Source organism: Hypanus sabinus, chromosome 7, assembly GCF_030144855.1.
Source record: "Hypanus sabinus isolate sHypSab1 chromosome 7, sHypSab1.hap1, whole genome shotgun sequence".
Lineage (NCBI taxonomy): Eukaryota > Metazoa > Chordata > Chondrichthyes > Myliobatiformes > Dasyatidae > Hypanus > Hypanus sabinus.
Window position 1 is genome coordinate 135,188,512 of NC_082712.1, and position 21,305 is coordinate 135,209,816.

At 42.3% G+C, this 21,305-nt stretch overlaps 1 protein-coding gene across 3 annotated transcripts in view; it reads right to left on the reverse strand.

Moving 5' to 3' along the window:
* Positions 1 to 21,305, reverse strand: part of lsp1a (lymphocyte specific protein 1 a) — a 294,870-nt gene that overhangs the window by 163,253 nt on the left and 110,312 nt on the right. The window contains exon 1 of one of the 3 annotated variants that reach the window (XM_059975692.1): positions 14,614 to 15,004. The exons of the other annotated variants lie outside the window; for them this stretch is intronic. Coding sequence (XP_059831675.1) covers positions 14,614 to 14,672 — 59 coding nt within the window. The 5' untranslated portion in view covers positions 14,673 to 15,004. Of the gene's footprint in view, positions 1 to 14,613; positions 15,005 to 21,305 lie in introns of those variants that run through there. 3 annotated transcript variants of the gene reach the window in all.

Consider the following 21,305-nt stretch of genomic DNA (forward strand, 5'->3'; position numbering starts at 1 on the left):
TATTTGCATCTTGCTGAAATAAAAATATTTTCACTTCCTTATCAAAAACACACCCAGTTTTTCAACTTGGTCCAAATTATGCCCAGAACCATCTTCAGCATAAAATACAGACATAACATCAAGTTCTGTTGTATCTTTCTGCCAGCATTCCTCTAGTTACAAAGACCCACACTGCACTGTTCCACAATCAATTTTATACTGATCTTTCTCTTGGGCCTCACTTGTTTTAACTTTTTTCTAAATTGTGGCATTAGCCAGGGTTGATGTTGACTATATGTAACGTTCCTTCCTCTTCAGTTCTCCTTAGTACATTTCTAAAAGATGATTCAAACTTACACCCAAAGTCTTCTGCAATACTTAGTTCATGCTGTCAAGTGTCTGACTGACCTGTCCTTTTAAAACTAAAATGTCACATTTCCAACCTTCATGTTTCCAGCACGACAGTAGTTACCAGAGAATAGGAAATGAGAGGTGTGTTATTTCCTTCCTTCCTCCCCTAATACCCAGAAAATTATTTATGCCAGCATGGTGATTTATCTAATTAATGAAGATCTCTAAGTCACTTAATATTTTCTATCTGAATTCAGCTATTTAAGTTGAAATGAAGGATCATTAAAATAAAACGTATTTAAATAATTGTAAATCTCCACCTCAGAAAGTGAGGGTGCCCTGTTCAAGCTCAGTGATTCTCTAATAATCAGAATTCAGGGGATTGAACAAAGTAGATGAGGCAAAAGGATTAGTCATGATATTGAAGAACTGAGCAAGTCTCAGAGATGACATGGTTTATTATTAATTCTAAGTTCTGACATTATTATTTCACTCTCTTCCCCCTTCACAGTACCACCTGCATTGATGCCTTTTCTAGAAGAGACAAGCAATGTATTTACTTGGAATCACACCCATATTTTCATGGCTCCATGTACTTTTTTGCCTGATATAGGTCCTCATTTCCCCTCCCCCCAACCCAATGCATTCTGAAAATAAACTGCGTTTTCCTTCATTTATGTATTCATTTTATTTTGCTATTTTCTCTTTAATCTTTCAATACTGCACCAGCTTGCTACCATGTCCCACTGTTTGGCCCTCAATATTCAGGGATTTAAATGTAGTACACCCTCCTGTTTTTTTTAAATGGTATGAACACTCACTTTCTCTTTCTTGATAATCCTCCACTGCCACTATATCACATAATTTTCAGCCAACCATTACCTGTCAAGTTATTTCTTAACTCAGTACGATCGGCTTCAGAACAGTTAAGAATTTTTACTCTCAGTTGAATCTTTACCATTTTCCGTTACTCTAATCAGATATAATCATGATCATGATCAGTAAAGAAATTTCCTTCTTTTCATCTCTCCAGAAATATCCCCAAAAGTTCAGAAATCTTTCATCTCCGTTACCTGTTATTGAGCTTTCTGTGTACTTATTTAAAAATATTTGCTTGAATATGTTTTAGGAATTTTGCATCCTCCATATCATTTATGCCATTCTAGTCCTGTTAATATTAACATCCCTTATTATTAATATGGAATTGTTTTTCATATATGACTGCATCTTTGCTCTCTATCTCCCCCTGATAGTCTGGGGTTAATAATACACTTCCAGTCTGATGATCTTTTTTTTGTCCCTCTGTTGTATGATGTGAGCCCCTTGTTGACCATTTTAAATACCCTTCATCACAGCAGCATGTACTTCTTCAGCAACACTGACCCTTTTCCGTTCACTTCCCACTCTCGGCATCATTTCAAAACAATCCAACTAGGAATGAGTTACCTAGGCATTTTGTTACTTAGGAATGGAGAAATTTGTTGAGAGCATATGCCCAAAATGATGATAATCTTCCAAAAAAATGTTCTTACGTGGTATGGTAAATTTTATCCTTTTCTGGAAATCTGCTTCATTTGGCAATAAAGATAATCATTATGTACCTTGTTATTATAGGTAGAGTCAAGGATGGCACTGCATGCTATGTGCCAATAAAATTATTGCATGTGCCATAGATACACCACCCTGCAGTAATAGTTACATCATGTCATACTTCCATTTAAAGGCTGTTAACTTATCTTATTTTGTCTACTCATTAATTTGTATACTATCCTTGCATTGATATACGTGTCTGTGCAATGCACATTTATTTGTTGTCTGTACTTCCCTCGTTTTTTCTCTCTACCAAACTCATTAACATCCTCTTTTTCATGCGCAACTTGGTCTTTCTCTTTACTGAAAGTACTTTCAGACCCCAATCTCACTGCAAAACTTATTTTACACTTTTCTCAGTGGCATGGGCTAATCGCCTCAATGATTTGATTTCAGCTCTGTTAAGGTCTAAATCATGCATTTTGTACAGGTCTCACCTTCCTCAGAAAGGTCACAAAACTCCAAAAATTTAAAGTGATTCTTTGTTGCATGACCTCCTCAGCCATGCATTCAACTGTACTGTCTTCTCAGTCTTGCAGTTAGCGGATCTCTGTGCAGATTTGCAGGCAGAGAATTTTAAAATCTCTGTATTTAGTAATACAATCGCATTGAGATTTACAATATTGAGAATTGTTAACACACAGACACACAAGTGGTAGACAGTGACAATCAGAAAAGGCAGTCTAACCATTTCCCCTTGACTGACAATAGCATTATTATTAGAAATCTCCCACAACTCCCATCAACAACACTATATCAGCGTGTTTGATTGACAGACCACTATCATCTCTTCATAACTTGTGAACCAGGGTTACAGTATGCTATACGCCAGCACAATTTTTTCCCAAAATCTTCCACACAGCAGTATCGTCCATTTAAAGGGCTGGGGGCATGGCCACTCCTCCACCTCGTAGATCAATCTTTCCTTCCACAAACGAGAGTATCTGGAGATGCTGAAAATCCAAGCAACACACACAATATGCTGGACTAACTCAGCAGGTCAGGCAGCATCTATGGAAAAGAATACTCTCGATGTTTCAGGCCGAGACCCTACAACATGACTGGAGAAAAAAAAAGGTGGAGTCAGAGTTTTAGAAGGTGGGGGAAGGGGAGGAAGAAACACAAGGTGATAGGTGACTGGGGGGTGGTGGTGTGAGGTAAAGAGCTGGGAAATTGATTGGGGAAAGAGATACAGGGCTGGAGAAGGGGGAATCTAATAGGAGAGGACAGAAGGCCATGGAAGAAAGAAAAGGGGAGGAGGAGGAGCACCAGAGAGTGCAAACAAGGAGATAAAGTGAGAGAGGGAAAGGGGGATGGGGAATGGTGAAGCAAGATGTGGGTGGCCACTACTGGAAGTTGAAGAAATCGACGTTCATGCCATCAGGTTGGAGGCTACCTAGACGGAATATAAGGTGCTGCTCCTCCAACCTGTTGCCTTATCACGAGAGTACAGAAGGCCATGGACTGACATGTCAAGGAATCATTCCCATTCTGACATGTTATTCCATGACCTACTCTACTGTCCTCATCCTTTTTTCTCCCGTCCCGAGCAAGTGTCACGGCCTTAAAAGTCAACCATACTCATTTCCGTAGATGCTACCTCGCCTGCTGAGTTCCTCCAGCATTGTGTACATGTTGCTCAACCTTTCCTCCTTCATGTTTGGTCATTATCTCGGAACTCCTCATCCGGGAGTACCGTGGAACTTCCTCTGCCTCGCGGACTGCAACTGTTCAAGCTGACAGCTCACCTTTAATTGACAAGAGTAAGTTGAGATTGGCAGTAAGTGTTAATAGTGATGCCCAAATGCTATAAACGGACAAAATAAATTATGTACCAGAATCAACAAGTGATACATATCTTCTCCATTCTGCTCTTTGGGTAATTGAAATTTATAAAAAAAAAACACACTGGCAACTGAAGTACGATTCATCAAAATGTTAACATTTCCTACGTATCCACCAAACTACATCTTACATTTTATATGTTGTTTGTATTATTTATATAAGAATACAAAGAGGCCCCAGCACTGTACTTCAATACATTTCTAACCACTGTCAGCTCAAAAAGGTTGCACTGATATCAAACATGCAGCCCAGAGATGTTTAAAGATATAAATTATAAAAAGCACATAAAGGTGGTTGGTGTTTCATTAAAAACTCTTAAGATGTGCCATAAACTTCAATGAATGTATGTAGATGGTCACAGAATGGCAAGCACAAAAATAACCTATACATTAAATATAAAGTACACTGCAGATGCTGTGGTCAAATCAACATGTACAAACAAGCTGGAGGAACTCAGCAGGTCGGGCAGTATCCGTGGAAATGAGCAGTCATTTGGTTTCCCTTCTGCTGTCATCAGCGATGCCCTCACCCGCATCTCCTCCATTTCCCGCACTTTGGCCCTCACCCCATCCTCCCGTCACCACAACAGGGAGTGTTCCCCTTATCCTCACCTACCACGCCACCAGCCTCCAGATCCAGCATATTATCCTCCGCAACTTCTGCCACCTTCAACAGGACCCCACCACTAAGCACATCGTTCCCTCTCTACCCCCTCCACTTTTCGCAGGGATCATTCCCTCCGTGACTGCCTGGTCCACACGTCCCTCCCCACAGATCTCCCACCTGGCACTTATCCCTGCAAGCGTTAAATGCTACACCTGTCCCTACACATCCTCTCTTACCACCATTCAGGGCCCCAAACAGTCCTTCCAGGTGAGGCAACACTTCACTTGTGTGTCTGTTGGGGTCATCTATTGCATCCGGTGCTCCCGGTGCAGCCTCCTCTATATCGGCGAGACCCGACGCAGATTGGGGGTCAACTTTGTCGAGCACCTCCGCTCCGTCCACCACAACAGACAGGATCTCCCGGTTGCCACCCACTTCAACTCTACTTCACATTCCCATTTGGATATGTCCATACATGGCCTCCTCTACTGCCATGATGAGGCCAAACTCAAGTTGGAGGAGCAACACCTCATATACCGTCTGGGTAGTCACCAGCCTCTTGGCATGAACATCGAATTCTCCAACTTCTGGTAATTCCCTCCCTCTCTCTTCCCCCCATCCCAGTTTCACTCTGCCTCCTCTTCTAGCTGCCTATCACCTCTCTCACGATTCTGCCTTCTTCTACTACCCACAGTGCTTTCCGCTTACATTCCTTCTTCACCTCTCCTGCCTATCCCCTCCCCCACCACTTGATCTTTCCTCTTAGTGGTTTTTCACCTGTCACCAACAAGCCTTCTCCTTCCCACCCTCTCCCCACTTTCTTCATAAGGCTCCTGCCCCCTCCCTCTTCAGTCCTGACGAAGGGTCTCGGCCCAAAACGTTGACTGCTCGTTCCCACGAATACTGCTCGATCTACTGAGTTCCTCCAGCTTGTTTGTACATGTTAACCTGTACATTATTAGCATGGTTATTTATTCATTGAAAACAGTAAACACCTTTTTCTCTTCAAACTAATTTGAATTACCCCCAATGTGATATTGAGCTGCTTAGTGCCCATTAAGATATGTTCCTAAGATTGGAATTTTAGAGTCTACCTGAAGTTACGTTGGTAACTTCCTGCTGAAGGGTTTTGGCCCTAAACATCAACTGTACTTTTTTCAACAGATGCTGCCTGGCCTGCTGAGTTCCTCCAGCATTTTGTGTGTGTTGCTTACATTGGTGAAATTAGGAGGGTTGAGGGAATGACTCCATATTATATAATACAAGGAGAATAAGTGATTTTTAAAGACGCTAGACCTAAACAGTTGCTAATATATCAACTGCCGGTCAGACACAATCCTGAAATTTGGTTCCTTTGATTTCAATAAAAGGAAAATTCTTTTGCCTGCATAACTCAGTATGTTAACTTCATACAAGTAAATTTTCCCAAGTTTGTCATTTTTAGAAAAATAACTTTCTCACTTTTGGCCTTAAAGTGGTGTTACAAGTATCCAAAAGCACCCTCTTGTCCATCAACCAAACAGTCACTCTTTGAGAACCTGCAGAATGAAAATCAATGATTTTTGATTATGGGCCCATTGTCACAAATCAGAGGCCATGGCTGACAACAGAATCGGCATCAGGTTTAATATCAATGGCTTATGTCATGAAATTTGTTGTTATAAGGCAACAGTACATTGCAATACTTCAGTTTGTTTGTATTATGTATATATAAATAAAAGTTAAATTAAATAAGCATTGCAAAAGTAAGTAGTGAGGTAGTGTTCATCAGTTCAACACCCATTCAGAAATCTGATGGCAGAGGGTAAAAAGCTGTTCCTAAATCATTGAGTGTGCGCCTTCACACCTCTGTACCTCCTCCCTGATGCTGGAGGGCATGTCCTGAGTGATGGGGGTACTTAATGATGGATGCTGCCTTTTTGACACATCACTCCTTGAAGATATCCTGGATACAGGAGAGGCTCATGCCCATGACGGGCTCCAGCTTATCTGAATCCCGTGCAATGCCACCCCCCCCCCCCCACCCCATAGCAGCCAGTTAGAATGCTCTCCATGGTACATCTACAGAAACGTGCAAGTGTCCTTTGAGGCATTCCAAATCTCCTCAAACTCCTGATGAAATATAAACACCCTCTTTGAAACTGCTTCGATATGTTGGTCCCAGGATAGATCCTCAGTGATACTGACACCCAGAAACTTGAAATTGCTCACTCTGTTCCCTCATTGAGGACTCGTGTATATTCCCTCATCTTACCCTTTCTGAAGTTCGCAATAAGTTCTTTGATCTTATTGATGTTGAGTGCAAGGTTGCTGCTGCAACACCACTCAACCAGCTGATACACCTCGCTCCTGTATGCCTTCTCATCAGCATCTGAAATTCTGCCAATAATAGTTGTGTTATCAGCAAATTGATAAATGGCATTTAAGTTGTGCCTAGCCACACAGTAATGGATGCAGAGAAAGTAGTGCAGTGGACTAAGCACATATCCTTGAGGTGCACCTGTGTTTACTATGGAGATGTCTATCTTTCCTTTCAGTTAGTCCCGACGAAGGGTCTCGGCCCGAAATGTCGACTGTGCTTCTTCCTATATATGCTGGCTGGCCTGCTGCGTTCCACCAGCATTTTGTGTGTGTAGTAGGTATTTGTATTGTCCAGGTGATCCAAGGCCGCATGGAGAGCCAATAATATCTGCTGTAGACCTGTTGCGGCGATAGGCAAATTGCAGGTCCTTGCTGAGACAGGAGTTATTTCTAGCCATAACCAACCTCTCAAAGCACTTCATCACTGTAGATGTGAGTGTTACTGGACGATAGTCGTTACAACGCTAACCTTGCTCTTCTTGGGCACTGGAATGATTGTGGTTGAAGCAGGTGGGAACTCTGACTGTAGCAATGAGAGATAGAAAATGTTTTTGAACACACTCGTCAGTTGTTAGTCACAGGTTTTCAGAGCCCTACCAGGTACCCATCGGGGCTGTGGCCTTGAGAGGGTTCACCCTCTTGAAAGGTGATCTGACGTTGGCCTCTGAGATAGAGTTCACAGGGTCACAGGGTGCTGCAGAGATTCTCACAGCTGTAATTTCATTCTCCCTTTCAAAGCGTGCATAAAAAGCATGGTTGAGAGATCGGGATGCTGCCTTCAGATAGGGGTTTAAGACAGCTCTCAGGTCAGTGAGGCTGCACTTTTCTGTCATCAGGAAGGTGAAAACATAATTATTCAGAGAGAAATACAGCTATTTCTGAGACACCCATGTGGCAGGGCATTCAGACCGACTACAAGTCCACCCTTCGTGTCAAGGACAGTGATTCTACTCTTCCTGTTAGGCTGAATATCTTTTACGCTGATTCATGGAGCAACATGCCTGAGAGGAAGGCCCCCTAATGCAACCACCAAGGAGCAGGCTCTGTCTCTGGAATAGTCCACTGTCCACTCAGGCTTCAAGATGGCCACCATCATCCTAGTGCCTAAGAGGGCTAGTATAACCTACGTCAATGAGGACCGTCCAGTGACACTACCCTCATCAGTAATGAAGTGCTTTGAGTGGCTGGATTGCATTAACACACATCATCCTAGTACATCGGATCCTTTCCACTTGGCTTATCGCCCAAATCGATCCACTGATGATGCCATACCCTCTGCACTCCATGCCATCCTGCCCCACCTGGAAAACGGTGCCGCACATGCCAGTGTGCTGTTTATCGACTTCAGCTCGGCGTTTAACACAATTAAACCTCAGAAGCTGGTGGGTAAACTGTCATTGTCTATCAGCAGCCCTCTCTGTCACTTCTCCTGGAGTTCTTGACAGAAATACAGCCGTTTCTGTGAAGTGCATGAGGCAGAGCATTGAGACTGACCACAAGTCCACCCTGTGCATCACTTCATGTTGGCAGAAGCCCCTTTAGCTCCATCACGCTGAGCACTGGCGCCCCTAGGGTTGCGTGTTCAGCCTGCTGCTGATGCATGACTGCACAACTAGATCCAATTCAAACAAAATCATCGCCGATGACACAACAGTGGTTGGCTTCATCAACAACGATGACACAGGGCCACAGTTTCCTCTAAGCTATGTGGGTACACAGCCTCACAGCAACTGAAATGCTCCCACACACACAGCTGGAATTTTCTTTTACATAATGTTTTATTAAAGTGCTGCACAGCTTTCAGGCCCTGTAAAAATTTCCTGTTCAGAGCAATGGTTGGTCTGCGCAGCTATGTAAAAATAGCAGAGGGAAGATTGTGGCGTACAGAAAGGGGCTGGAGCACCTGATAGAATAGCGCGAGCAGAACAACTTGAGTCTCAACATGGACAGGACCAACACATGACTTTGGACTTTTAGGAAGATGCAGACTGACCACTCTTCATTGCACACAATTGGCTCATCTATGGAGAGTTAGAAGCAGCAAGTTTCTAGGAGTGCAGATAACAGAATATCACCAGGTCCCTTGACACCAACTCTTTGATCAAGAAAGCACAGCAGTGTCTTCACTCCCTGAGGAGACTGAGGTGAGTGAGGCTTCCCACCGTCCCCCTCGCCCAGCGAATTCTAGCCAACGAGAGTATCCTGACCTGCTGCATCACTGCCTGGTGCAGAAATTGTGAGGCATCTGTCCGCAAGTCCCGACAAAGGATTGCAAAATCATTGGGGTCCCTCTTCCATCTGTCAGAGATATTTATCAGGAGCACTGTGTGTGAAGGGCTCTGAGCAATCTCAGTGATCTCTCCCATCCCCAGTACTGTAGCATTGGGAGAAGAACTGTAAAGATGGGAAACAGCTCGTCCTCCAGTCCATAAGACTACTGAACTCCCTACCACCATCCAGGTCTCAGCATGCATGAAGCACCAGTAGCATTGTACCATTTACTTTTTCACGTGTCGCAAATGCGCCTTATTATTATATGACTTTGTGTTGTGTGTGAATTGTATGCACTGTGTTGTGCACCTTGGTCCGAAGAAACATCGTCCCTTTGACAGAATGCATGTGTACAGTTGAATGACAATAAACTTGAACTTGGACTGAAGGAATAGAAGGGAGATACAGAGGTGAGGAGAAGAGATCGAGCCAGACCTGGCGGGTGATAGTTGCATCCAAGTGTGGAGAGTTGTAGACAAGACAATGAAAAGTGACCAGACAACGGAAATCCCTTCAACGATAACTGCTGTTTGCAGGCTAATATGTACACAGTGGCATCAGAAGGGATTCCAGATGCTGGAATCTCAAGCAATACACAGAGAACACAATGGGACGGGCAGCAGTCTGTAGAGGGAAATAGACTGCATACATGTTGAGTTGAAATTTTATCTGGACTGAAAAGTAAAGGGGTGTGAACACACGTAAAATGCTGGAGGAACAGCAGGCCAGGCAGCATCTACGGAATAGAGTACAGTTGACGTTTTCGGTCAAGATCCTTCATCAGGACTGCTGAACAGTCTTGGCCAAAGACACCTACTGTACATTTTTCCCCAAAGATGCTGCCTGGCCTACTGAGTTCCTCCAGCATTTTGTGCCTGTTGCTTGAATTTCCAGCATCTGCAGATTTTCTCTTGTTTGTAGTATTTCCACTCTGCCCCTCCTCCATATAGATCACTTTTCAAGTGTTGTAAGCAGGTTCACGCGCCTTATCTAAGAAAGGATGTGCTGGCATTGGAGAGGGTCCGGAGGAGATTTACGAGAATGGTCCCAGGAATGAAAGGGTTAACATGAGAGTTTGGTGGGTCTGGGCCTAAAATGGGGTTTAGAAAAATGAAGGGCATCTCAATGAATCTGATTGAGAGGGCTAGATAGAGTGGACATGGGGCAGATGTTTCCAGTAGTGGGAGAGTCTAGGGCTAGAGGACACAACCTCAGAATAAAAGGATGTCCCTTTAGAACAAAGATGAGCAGTAATTTCTTCAACCAGAGAGTAGTTCAATTCACAATCAGCTGGGGAGGCCAAGCCATTGGGTATGTTTAAAGTGAAAGTTAATGGTTCTTGATTAGAAAGAGCACAAAAAGTTATAGGGATCAGTTGTGATGGAATGGCAGAGCAGACTCCTGGGGCCAACTGGCCTAATTCTGCACTGTGTCTGATGGTCTTCCTCTGCAAGTGAGATGAGTGTAACCGAAAATCTTGAAAATATCAGGGCCCACCTGGCTCAGCTCCAAACTAATCAGCAAATGTCAACAAAAGCTGGCCTTGAAACATTTACATCAGTTTGTTTGGATACCACATAAAGATACACAGGCGTAAAAAGATTGGATTGCATCAGACCAAGCTGAAAGCAAGAGGTGCTGGTTAATACCACCCAGGGGGCTTTTCATTCACCCATGGCAGTGATAAGGAATGCTGTGTGATGCTAACATCACATTGAAATGATGCAGTTCCTGCATCTTAAATGAATCTGTCAGTAGTCTCTCACTTTACTAATAGACTGAAGTGTCTAGCATGGTAGAACATCACAGACCTTTTAACAGGCAGGGTCTGAAAAGGATTGTTTACTCCAGGCCTTTTAGAGGCTTGTTCTCCTGCAGTTTTCATAGAACAGCAATTAACATTTTCTTTCCCATTCATATGCAGTGCTCCTTTGTCCTATTATCACCATGAAATCCATGCATCAAGTGTTTCTAAAACTAATGCGATTAGCATTTATCTGCTGCTGTGAAACAGTATTTAAAGCCAACAAAACCAGACAAAGCAAACACTCAGTTTGCTCTTCTATGAAACACCGTGTAATCTTTTCCCCTCACTGTAAAGGTGCTCCGTAGTTGCAAGATGTTGGTGTCATATTAGTGTGCTGTTAAAGCAAGAACCATCACTGTTCACGAAAACGGACTCAAAAACAATTCACAATCCGAATTAGGTTTATGTTGTGAAATGTGTTAACTTAGCAGCAGCAGTATAATGCAATACATGATAATATAGAAAAATAAATAATAAATCAATTACAGTAAGTATACATGTAAATATTTAAATTAAAAGTAGTGCATAAACAGAAATATTATCCTTGCAAGTGGAACAAGTGTTACCACTGCCCCTACACCTCTTCTCTCACTACCATCCAGGTGAGGCGACACATCACCTGTGAGTTTGGTGGGGTCATCTACTGTATCTGGTGCTCCCTATGCAGTATATCAGTGAGACTCGACATAGATTGGGAGACCACTTTGCTGAGCACCTACGCTCCATTCACCCGAAAAAGTAAGATCTCCCAGTGGCCACCTATTTTAATTCCACCTCCCAATCCACTTCTGATACCCACAGCCTCCTCCAATATCGTGGTGAAGCCACACATAGGTTGGAGGAACAACACCTTATATTCCGTTTGGGTAGCTTTAAACCTAATGGCATGAACATTAATTTCTCAAAATTTCTGGAAATGCCCTGCACACGTCCTCCCTTCACCATTTCCCATCCCCATTTCCCTGTCTCCTCTCTCACCTTATCTCCTTGCCTGCCCATAATCTCCCTCTGGTGCTCCTCCCCCCCTTTTCTTTCTTCCATGGCCTTCTGTCTCTTGGACCAATTTACTCTCAGCTATTTACCTCCCCCTTCAGGTTTCACCTATCACCTCCCCTACCTTTTAAATCGACTCCTCAGCTTTTTTCCTCCAGGCTTGCCAAAGGGTTTCAACCTGGAATATCAACTGTGCTGTTTTCCTAGATACTGCCTGGCCTGCTGATTTCCTCCAGCACTTTGTGTGAGTTGCTTGGATTTCCAGCATCTACAAATTTTCTACTGTTAATAATATCTTAAAAGTGAGGTAGTGTTAATAGGTTCAATGTCCATTTAGGAATCAGGTGGCTGTACACATCTTCGTTGTTGCTGCTCAGTGGAACCAATGAAGCACAAGGTTACTGTGAAGGGTAGGCATTTGCTGTGCAACATATCAATCTGCTGGACATTGCCACACAACCCTTTCTTCACAGAAACATTTTCAGAAAAACGCCTTGGACCACAAATCTGGCAGGAGTATCCTGCAGGTACTGTTGAACAGACAAGGTGGATGGTGAGCAGAACATTCAAAATATCTGGCAGAAGTCGCATACAACCCCCCTTTCCTTCATTCCATGGTCCCTCTCATTAGATTTCTTCTTCAGCCCTTTATCCCTCCCACCTATCACCTCCAAATCTTCTTACATCATCACCTCTGACCCTACCCACCCACCTTCCCTCTCACCTGCAAATCCTACTCCTCCCCCTCCCCCACCTTCTTATTCTGGACTTTACTGAGGGTCTCATTCCAGGAGAGAAGCCTTTAAGGCACCTGTAATTAGTGTCATTCTAGGAATGCAGATGTGGCAATGGAACCATGCACACAAAATGTGTGTACAGTACCTGTGTGTAGAATTAATTACAATGAAATACAGAGACTCAACCACATCTACAGAAGCAAACTGCCATACAGTATACTTCAAATTTGAGTAAATATTTTATAAATAAAGCTTATTTTGAAATTTTCTAAAAAGCTGGTTGCAGAGTAAAAACCATTTTATTCAACACAGATAAATTGATTCAATCTCAGATGCAAGACAAGCACAACCACTTCATTGAAGCCACCTGCTCTCCTTGAGGCACAGCTGAATGTAACGGTGAGGATAACGTCAATGTAGTTGTATTACAAAGGGCTTTTTTCAGCCATAGCTGTTGAAATGATACAACCCACCATTTCCTGGAAAGTTACTTTTTATCTTATAAATCAGTAGAGACTAAAGCTCTTTCAGTTCCTTCATTTCTGTCTTGCTCATGTTGCACGTCATTTCCGAACTTAAGATGATATTTTCCAATTTCAGCAACAGTGGATCAATCAACTATATCTCTGTAACAACAGCAACCTTATACTGTAACAATCTAGCAGTAAAGTGCATCCTAAGGTTACATATAGCTCCCAGTTACCACAAAAGCATGGATTGGGGAAAAAAACATGATGACAGTGGATCAATACTTGGATTCCAAGATTTAAATGATAAAAGATACAAAAGGTCAGCACAATTCTCAGGAAATATGATATTTAAGTGGAGTGGTTGACTTCAAAGTTTTAGACATAATAAAGGGTAATGATAACGTAGATGGAAGAACAAATGTGTTTGGTGAATCCTGGAAACTTTGTCTGAAATTTAGAGCCAGATCCTTCAGGAACAAAGTTAAAGAAACAATACTTGAAAAGGATCATAAAGGCTTGGAACTCTTTTCAACTGATGTTAATTTTAAATCTGAACAACAGATAATTATTAATCAAAAATCTGAAGGTAAATGTGCAAAAATAGGCTGAAGTAGTTAAGTTGTAAGTCAGCATGATGTCATTGAATGAGAGAACAGATTCTCCACTGTTCCTATGACTCAGTTCCATCTTACTTTGCCTATCCACATTGTACCTTGATGGGTCACGACATGGGATAATAACCCTATGAGAGTCGCATCCTATTAAGTACCTTACATCAATTTATCAGCACCTAAAATAATGGATAATAAATGAAAATCTCAATTATGAGCAAATTATAGATATTAACAGAACTATCAGCAAAATAAACAGGGAGAGACAGAGACACAGAGAGCCAGAGAAAAAAAACGTGAGGAAAAGTGGGAGATGGGGAAACAGATGGGTAGCTAATGAGATTTATAAAAATGGGATAAAGGATAAAAACTTGGGGAGATTGTTTAACTTTCTGCATGGAACATTAACTGCAACTATTGTTCTAATGGGTTCATGTGATATCATGACATAACTATACTTTCATGTAAATTATATCAAGTATTTTAAATGAATGGAATAAACTTTTCTTTTGAATGGTGGCCTCCTAAGATTAAACATTTTAAAACCAGTTGAAGCAACAATGATAGAGATTCTGTAATCTCTGTAATGCTCTACAGTTTAAAAGCAGAATGAAAGCTACTATGGGTTCAGAGCAGAGATACAGCGCACAGCTGAGGAAGCAACCTTTGACACAATGTATTGTGTAGCTCTTGAGAAACAGGAAAATTCAAAACCTCTGGAACTCTGAATCAAACCCTCTCAAAAATAAATTGAAGTGTATTTTACTTCCATGCAAAATCCTGAGCAAATCTCATACAAATGTATAGGTCTGCAGTATATACTCGTTAAAAAACTGCAATATAATGTCAGCACATCAACTCACAAAAATACAATATAGTACACAAAGCTGAATACCTGGACAAATCTTTCACTTACAAATATATATATATCTTAAATGTTCCATATAGAATTCTAGCTAGGCAATAAATCCTTTAGGCACATTTTCACTTACCGCAAGAGGTTTTTCAAACCCTCTTTGCTAGATCCTCTCCGAAAGACTGCACTGGTCATGTCCTTCAGTGTAAATCATACAAACACAAAACAAAGGAAAAAGTCTTCTCCCGTTTTCTCCGACTATGAGTGTCTCTTCTTGTACCAAAGCTCAATAGCTGATAAGTACAGCAAATGCTTTTTCTTTTTAAAAACGCAGGTCTCCTTTTGTTGGGTTAAGTTTTCTTTTTGGGTTTCTCATGCGAACTGCAGTGTTAATCCCTTCAGCTCTCTCCCCCTCTCTGTACGATTCCGCAGTCAGACAGACCTAGTAACTCCACACTAACTCATAGTGCATGTGTTTCTCATTCAGCACTGTTAGCGCACATTGCATCGTTTCGCTCCCTCCCTTCACCCAAATCCACACACTCCAGAGGCCATGTGACCTTCCTGAAGGAAAGGGAGAGAGAAAATCTCAGGCAATACCACATTCCACCTAATATTGGAGACAAAGAAAACCGGCTCTAATTTCGCTCTTTCAAAATTAACCTTTTGACACTAGCTTCTGCTTGTTGCTTTTAAATCTGTCAGTTCTCTGTCAAACCCGAGAGGGAGATAATGAAAAAGAAATGTTTTGTGCAGCAAACTGTGATGAACCAGAGCAAGACACTCGAAGTGCTGGAGGACTTCAGTAAGTTAGGCAACAAATATGGAGAGGAATAACAGTTGATGTTTCGGGCTGAGGCCCTTTTATTAGCACTGGAAAAGGAGACAGCAGCCAAAATAAGAAGATGAGGGGGTGGAGGAGATTACAACCTGGCAGGTGATGGGGGTGGGGTGGAATAGAGTAAGAAGCTGGGAGGTGATAAGTAGAAGAGGTAGAGGGCTAAAGAAGAAAAAATCTGATAGGAGAGGACAGTTGACCATTGAAGAGTGGGTAGGAGCAGCACCAGATGAAGGTAATGGACAGGTGAGGAGAAAAGAAAGGGTGAGGGAACCTTAATGGAGGATGGAAAAAGAGAGGAGGAGGAGGTGAGAAAAGATGGTAGGTAAATCAATGTTCACACCAGTTGGCAAGCCTGGAGTTTGAGCCTGGAGTCCTATCATCAGCTTGTCCTGGGGTCGATACCAAAGTTAGAAGCCCAAAGCTCTGTCAGAAGTCTGGAATGTTGAAGCCCGATGGCTGAACCCTGGAGACTGGAGGCCGACCCTGGATTTGGAGGTCCATGTGTGTAGCATGGTGGGAGGGAGGAAAGGAACTTGTGTTGTTGTTGTTTTGTTGCTAGCTGGGTTCTGTTTTGAAGTGTTCTGTATTGTTCTGCCAAGTGTTGTGGGCATGCTATGTTGGCATCAGTCTGCCCCAGCACGTCTTTAGGTGTGTTGGTTGTTAACGCAACAAACACATTTCATATGTTTCCATGTACATGTGAGAAATAAATCTGAATCTGAAGATGATGTAAGGGCTATTGTGAGAATAAAGAAGAGTGGGTCAAATTGGACAGTTCTTTCAAAGAGCCAACACAGGTGTATTAACATGACTTCTCTCTATACTGAATGCTTCTATGATTTAAAATAAGGTTATAGAGGTATGGTTCCTTAAGATTTTCTCCCATTACCTATTAAATGCTCCCAATGGCGTGAATCTCGCATTACCTCTGACAACCATGCCCAACTCCTGGCTCTAATGTATGGCTTAGCTATAAAGTCCGGCAGAACCATTTTTACTGACAGTAGGAGGTGCAAAGGTGGGTTACTGATGCCTCAGTTCAGCTCCTGGCCTTAACATGTGGCTCAGCTATTATACCCAGTGGAACCATATTTACTGACAGGAGAAGGTGCAAAGGCTGGTTAATGGTGCCCTAACACCAGTCACTTTGGGCAAATGGGGCTCATCAGCCGTGGTTGGCAGCTCATCTAGGGGAATGTAAACTCTAACCTCAAACCTCCACAGCCTTGCAACTATACCCACTCATAGGGAAGGCTTCAGGCGTAAACCCCGAGGAAAAATCTGGAGTTGGAGTCCCTAAGGCAGTCCTATGTTGAGTTCAATGCTGACTGGCAACTCCTGCTACACTACTGGTGCCAAGCTGTACTGGTCTCTGTCATTTCTTTGGATTAATCATGCCTGCTGCATGGGCAACAGCTTGCTCTCTACATTGTACTGCCATTGCTCGTGTACTGGCTTGCCTATCACGTGGACAGCTCGGATATAATATCTATAGTTGATGCCAAACAGTAGAGGGCCCCATAGAATCATAGAGTACTACATGACAGAAAAAGGCCATTCAGCCCACCTTGTCTGTGCCAAACTATTATCTTGCCTAGTTCCATCGACCTGCATCCAGACCATCGCCCTCCATACCCCACCCATCCATGTACCTATTCAAATTTCTCTCAAACTTTGAAATCGAACTCTCTTCCACCATTTTTGCGAGCAGCTCATTACCATAGCAACAGGTGAGGTGCCAGAGGGTTGGAGGATAGCTGATGTTGTTCCATTGTTTTAGAAAGGCTCTAAGAATAAGCTGGGAAATAGTAGGCCAGAGGAGCCTGACATCAGCAGTGAGTAAGTTATAGAAAGGTATTCTAAGGATCAGATATGTGAGTAATTGGATTGACAGTGACTGATTGGGGATAGTCAACATGACTGTCAACATGACACCCTCACCACTCTCTGAGTAAAGAAACTCCCCTCATGTTCCCCTTAAACAGTTCACCTTTCACCCTTAATACATGACCACTAGTTCTAGTCTCACCCAAACTCAGTGAAAACAGCCTGCTGGCATTCACCCTATCTATGCCCCTCATAATTTTGTATACTTCTATCAAATCGCTCCTCATTATCCTCTGCTCCAGGAATAAAGCCCTAACCTATTCAACCTTTCTCTATAAGTCAGATCCTCAAGTCCTGACAACATTCTTGTAAATTTTCTCTGCACTCTTTCAATCTTATTCATATCTTTCCTGTAGGTAGGTGACCAGAAATGGACACAATACTCCAAATTAGGCCTCACTGAAGTCTTACACAGTTTCAACATAACATCCTAACTCTTATAATAATTTCCTGATTTATGAAGTCCAATGAGCCAAGAGCTTGCTTTACGATCCTATCTATCTGTGACACTACATTCAAGGAATTATGGATCTGTATTCCCAGATCCCTCTCTTCGACCATACTCCTCAGTGCCCTAACACTCACCATGTAAGATCTACCTTGCCTTGACACACTTGTCTGCATTATATTTCATCTACCATTTTTCAGCCCACTTATCCAGCTGGTCCATAGTCCTCTGCAAGCTTTAATAGTCTTCCTCACTGTCTACTATGTCTCTAATCTTGGTGTCTTCTGCACATTTGCTGAACAGTTAACTACTTTATCATCCAGATTGTTAGCATAGATGAAAAACAACAGACCCAGCACCAGTTTACTACCTCATTCTGAATGCCAAGTGAATAAACCTTTTTGATCAACCTCCCTTGTGGGACCTTGTCAAAGTCTATGTAGACAACATCCACTGCTGTGCTTTCATCAACTTTCCCTGCAACTTCCTAGAAAAACTCTATAAGATTGGTTAGGCACAATCTACCATGCAAAAGCCATTTTGACTATCCCTAATCAGTCACTGTCAATCCAAATATTTATATATCTGATCCGTTAGAATATCTTTCTAAAACTTACACACAGTTGATGTCAAGGTCCTCTGATCTATAATTTCCTGGCTTATTCTTAGAGCCTTTCTAAAAGAATGGAACAACATCAGTTATCCTCCAGTCCTCTGGCACCTCACCTGTTGCTAAGGTAATTTTAAATATCTCTGCTAGGGCCACTACAATTTCTGCACTAACCTCACACAAAGTCTGAGGAAACATTTTGCCAGGCCCTGGGAACTTATCCACCCTAATTTTCCACAAGACAGCCAACAGTGACTCCTTTATAATCTGTACATGGTCCATGGCCTCACTGCTGCTTTGCCTCACTTCTATAGATTCTAGAATCCACCTCACAAGTAAATGCAGATGCAAAAAAATCCATTGAAGATCTCCTCCATCTCTTTTGGTTCCATGCATAGATGACACTGATCTTTAAGAGGACCAATTTTGTCCCATGTTGTCCTTTAGCTCTGAATATATCTGTCCTTCACCTTGTCTGCTAGAGCAAACTCATGCCTACTTTAAGCCCTCCCAATTTCCTTCTTAGGTACTCTCTTGCATATCTTATACTCCTCATCTTTCCTTACTGCCTGTACCTGCTAGGAATCCCCTTCTTCTTAACCAGGACTTCAAATTCTCCAAGAAAACCAAGGTTCCCTAAAACAGGAACATACAAGCTCTGTACTCTCAAAATTTCACTTTTGAAGGGCTCCCACTTACCAAGTACACCTTTGCCAGAGAACAGCCAGTCCCAATCCACACTTCCCAGATCCTTTCTGTGATACCATCAAGATTGGCCTTTCTCCAATTTAGAATCTCAACTCGTCCTTAATTATCTTAAAAATAATGGCATTATGATTACTAGGTGCAAAGTGTTCCCCTGCACAAACCCTGTCGCCTGCCCTATTTCATTCCCTAATAGGAGATCTAATGTCACACACTCTCTAGTTGGGACTTCTATGTACTTGTAAAGGAAACTTTCTTCAACACAACAAACTCTATCCCGTCCAGCCCTTTTACAGTATGAAAGTCCCAGTCAATATGTGGAAATTTAAAATCACCTACTATCACAACCTTATGTTTCCTGCACCGGTCTGTGATCTCTCTACAAATTTACTCCTCTAAATCCTTCTGACTATTGGATGGTCTATATTATAATCCCATTAATGTGGTCCCTTTCATATTCCTCATTCCCACCCATATAACCTTAGTAGATGAGCTCTCCAGTCTGAGCACTTCCCCTGACTAGCGATACCACCCCTTCCCCTTTAATCCCTCCTGCTCCTAAAACAACAGAATCCTGAAACATTGAGCTGCCAGTTCTGCCCTTCTCGTAACAAAGTCTCACAAATGGCTTCTGTATTATAATTCCATGCCCTAAACTCAACCACCTTTCTGCCAATACTCCTTACATTGAAACACACACAACTCAGAAAGTGAGTCCCACCGCCCTCAACCTTTTTCATTTCTGACCTTGTATGCAGACTTAACAACATCTTTCCCCACAGCCACTCCACTCCTGTGCAGCACTAGCAAATCTTTCCACAGGGATATTAGTCTCCCTTTAGTCCAGGTGCATACAATCCTCCCTATGCAGGTCCCACCTTCCCTGGAAAAGAGCTCAATGATTCAGGAATCTGAAGAACTCCATCCTGCACCTTCTCCTTAGTCACATGTTATCTTCATATTTCTGGTCTCTCAAGCACGTGGCATGGGTAACAATCCTGAGATCTCAACCCTGAATGTCCTGTAACCTGTCTCCTAACTCCTTGAACTCACTTTGCGGAAACTCATCACCCTTTCTACCCATGTCATTCCTACCTCTGGCTGCTCAACTGCCCACTTAAGAATACTGTGGACTTGATCCGAGATGTTCCTGACCCAGGCACCTGGGAAGCAGTGTGTCATCTGGGAATCTCATTCTCATCCACAGAACCTCCTGCCTGTTCCCCTGACCATTGAATTTCCCATCACCACAGGTAATTAATTTCAGTATAAAATATAATTTATTTTGAGCTGTTTCACTCTCGATAGTAATCCAGGTATCATTCTGTTTAGCATTTGTAAAACTTAGGTGGTTGTAGAATGGCATCACTGAACCATCTTCCTTCAGCCCACACCTCTCTCAATCTCGACCCCCTCCCTCCTGTGGACCTTCTCTTTCTTAATTTTCACCTCATGTCTCCCCATTTCCTCCACAACTTAAAGTTTCCCCCATTTCTAATCTTGTCTTTCTCGTTCTGGTTAGAGATAATTAAACTTAAACATCATTGCTATCTTTCTGCAAATGCTACCTAACTTGCTGATCATTTCCAGCATGTTGCATTTTTACTTCAGATCTCCAGTATCTGAAGCATTTGCTATCTCAAAATGGCAGTAAAAAAGCATCTCAGCCCATAACAGCGACTGTTTATTTGCCACCATAGATGGTGCCTGACCTGCTGAATTCTTCCAACATTTATTGTGTGTTGCTCTTCTCAAGCTTGTATCGTCCCTTGGCTTTCCACTGGGCAGCACTGGTTCCCTTGGACTTAAGGTACACTTGCTTTCCTATACTCAGCTTTTGCCAATTAAAACATAGACATATAGAGGAATGTTGTCAATCACACTCATTCCTAATGACAGAAGCACTGAATGTAAAATATCCTGCCGAGATTTAAGTATTTTAAAAGTCTGTTGTTTTTGTTGCTCTTTTCAATAATAAATTTGCCTTTTAATGGCCTCATGATGTTGGCAACTCTATTCTCTGAGGATGGGTTCTTGCAATGACTCAGTTCTGATTGGAAAGCTACATCCAGTTTTATTTCTTTGGAAAAATAATTCACAAGCAGCTCTCTTCTGAGAAAAAAAAAGTATGCATTTACTGTAATCTTTTTTAAAAGTCTGACAGCTGGGTAATAGAGGTTCCAGGTTAAAATGGTAACTATTCCTGCTGAGAGGAAGATTTTTTTTGCCTTTGGTAACGTGGTGGGTTAAACCTAGGCTCTACCAGAATGGATGTTGGGCAATTGATTGTGTTTCTTTCCTAGATTTGGCGGTTGTTGGCACTTCTAACTTTCTGAC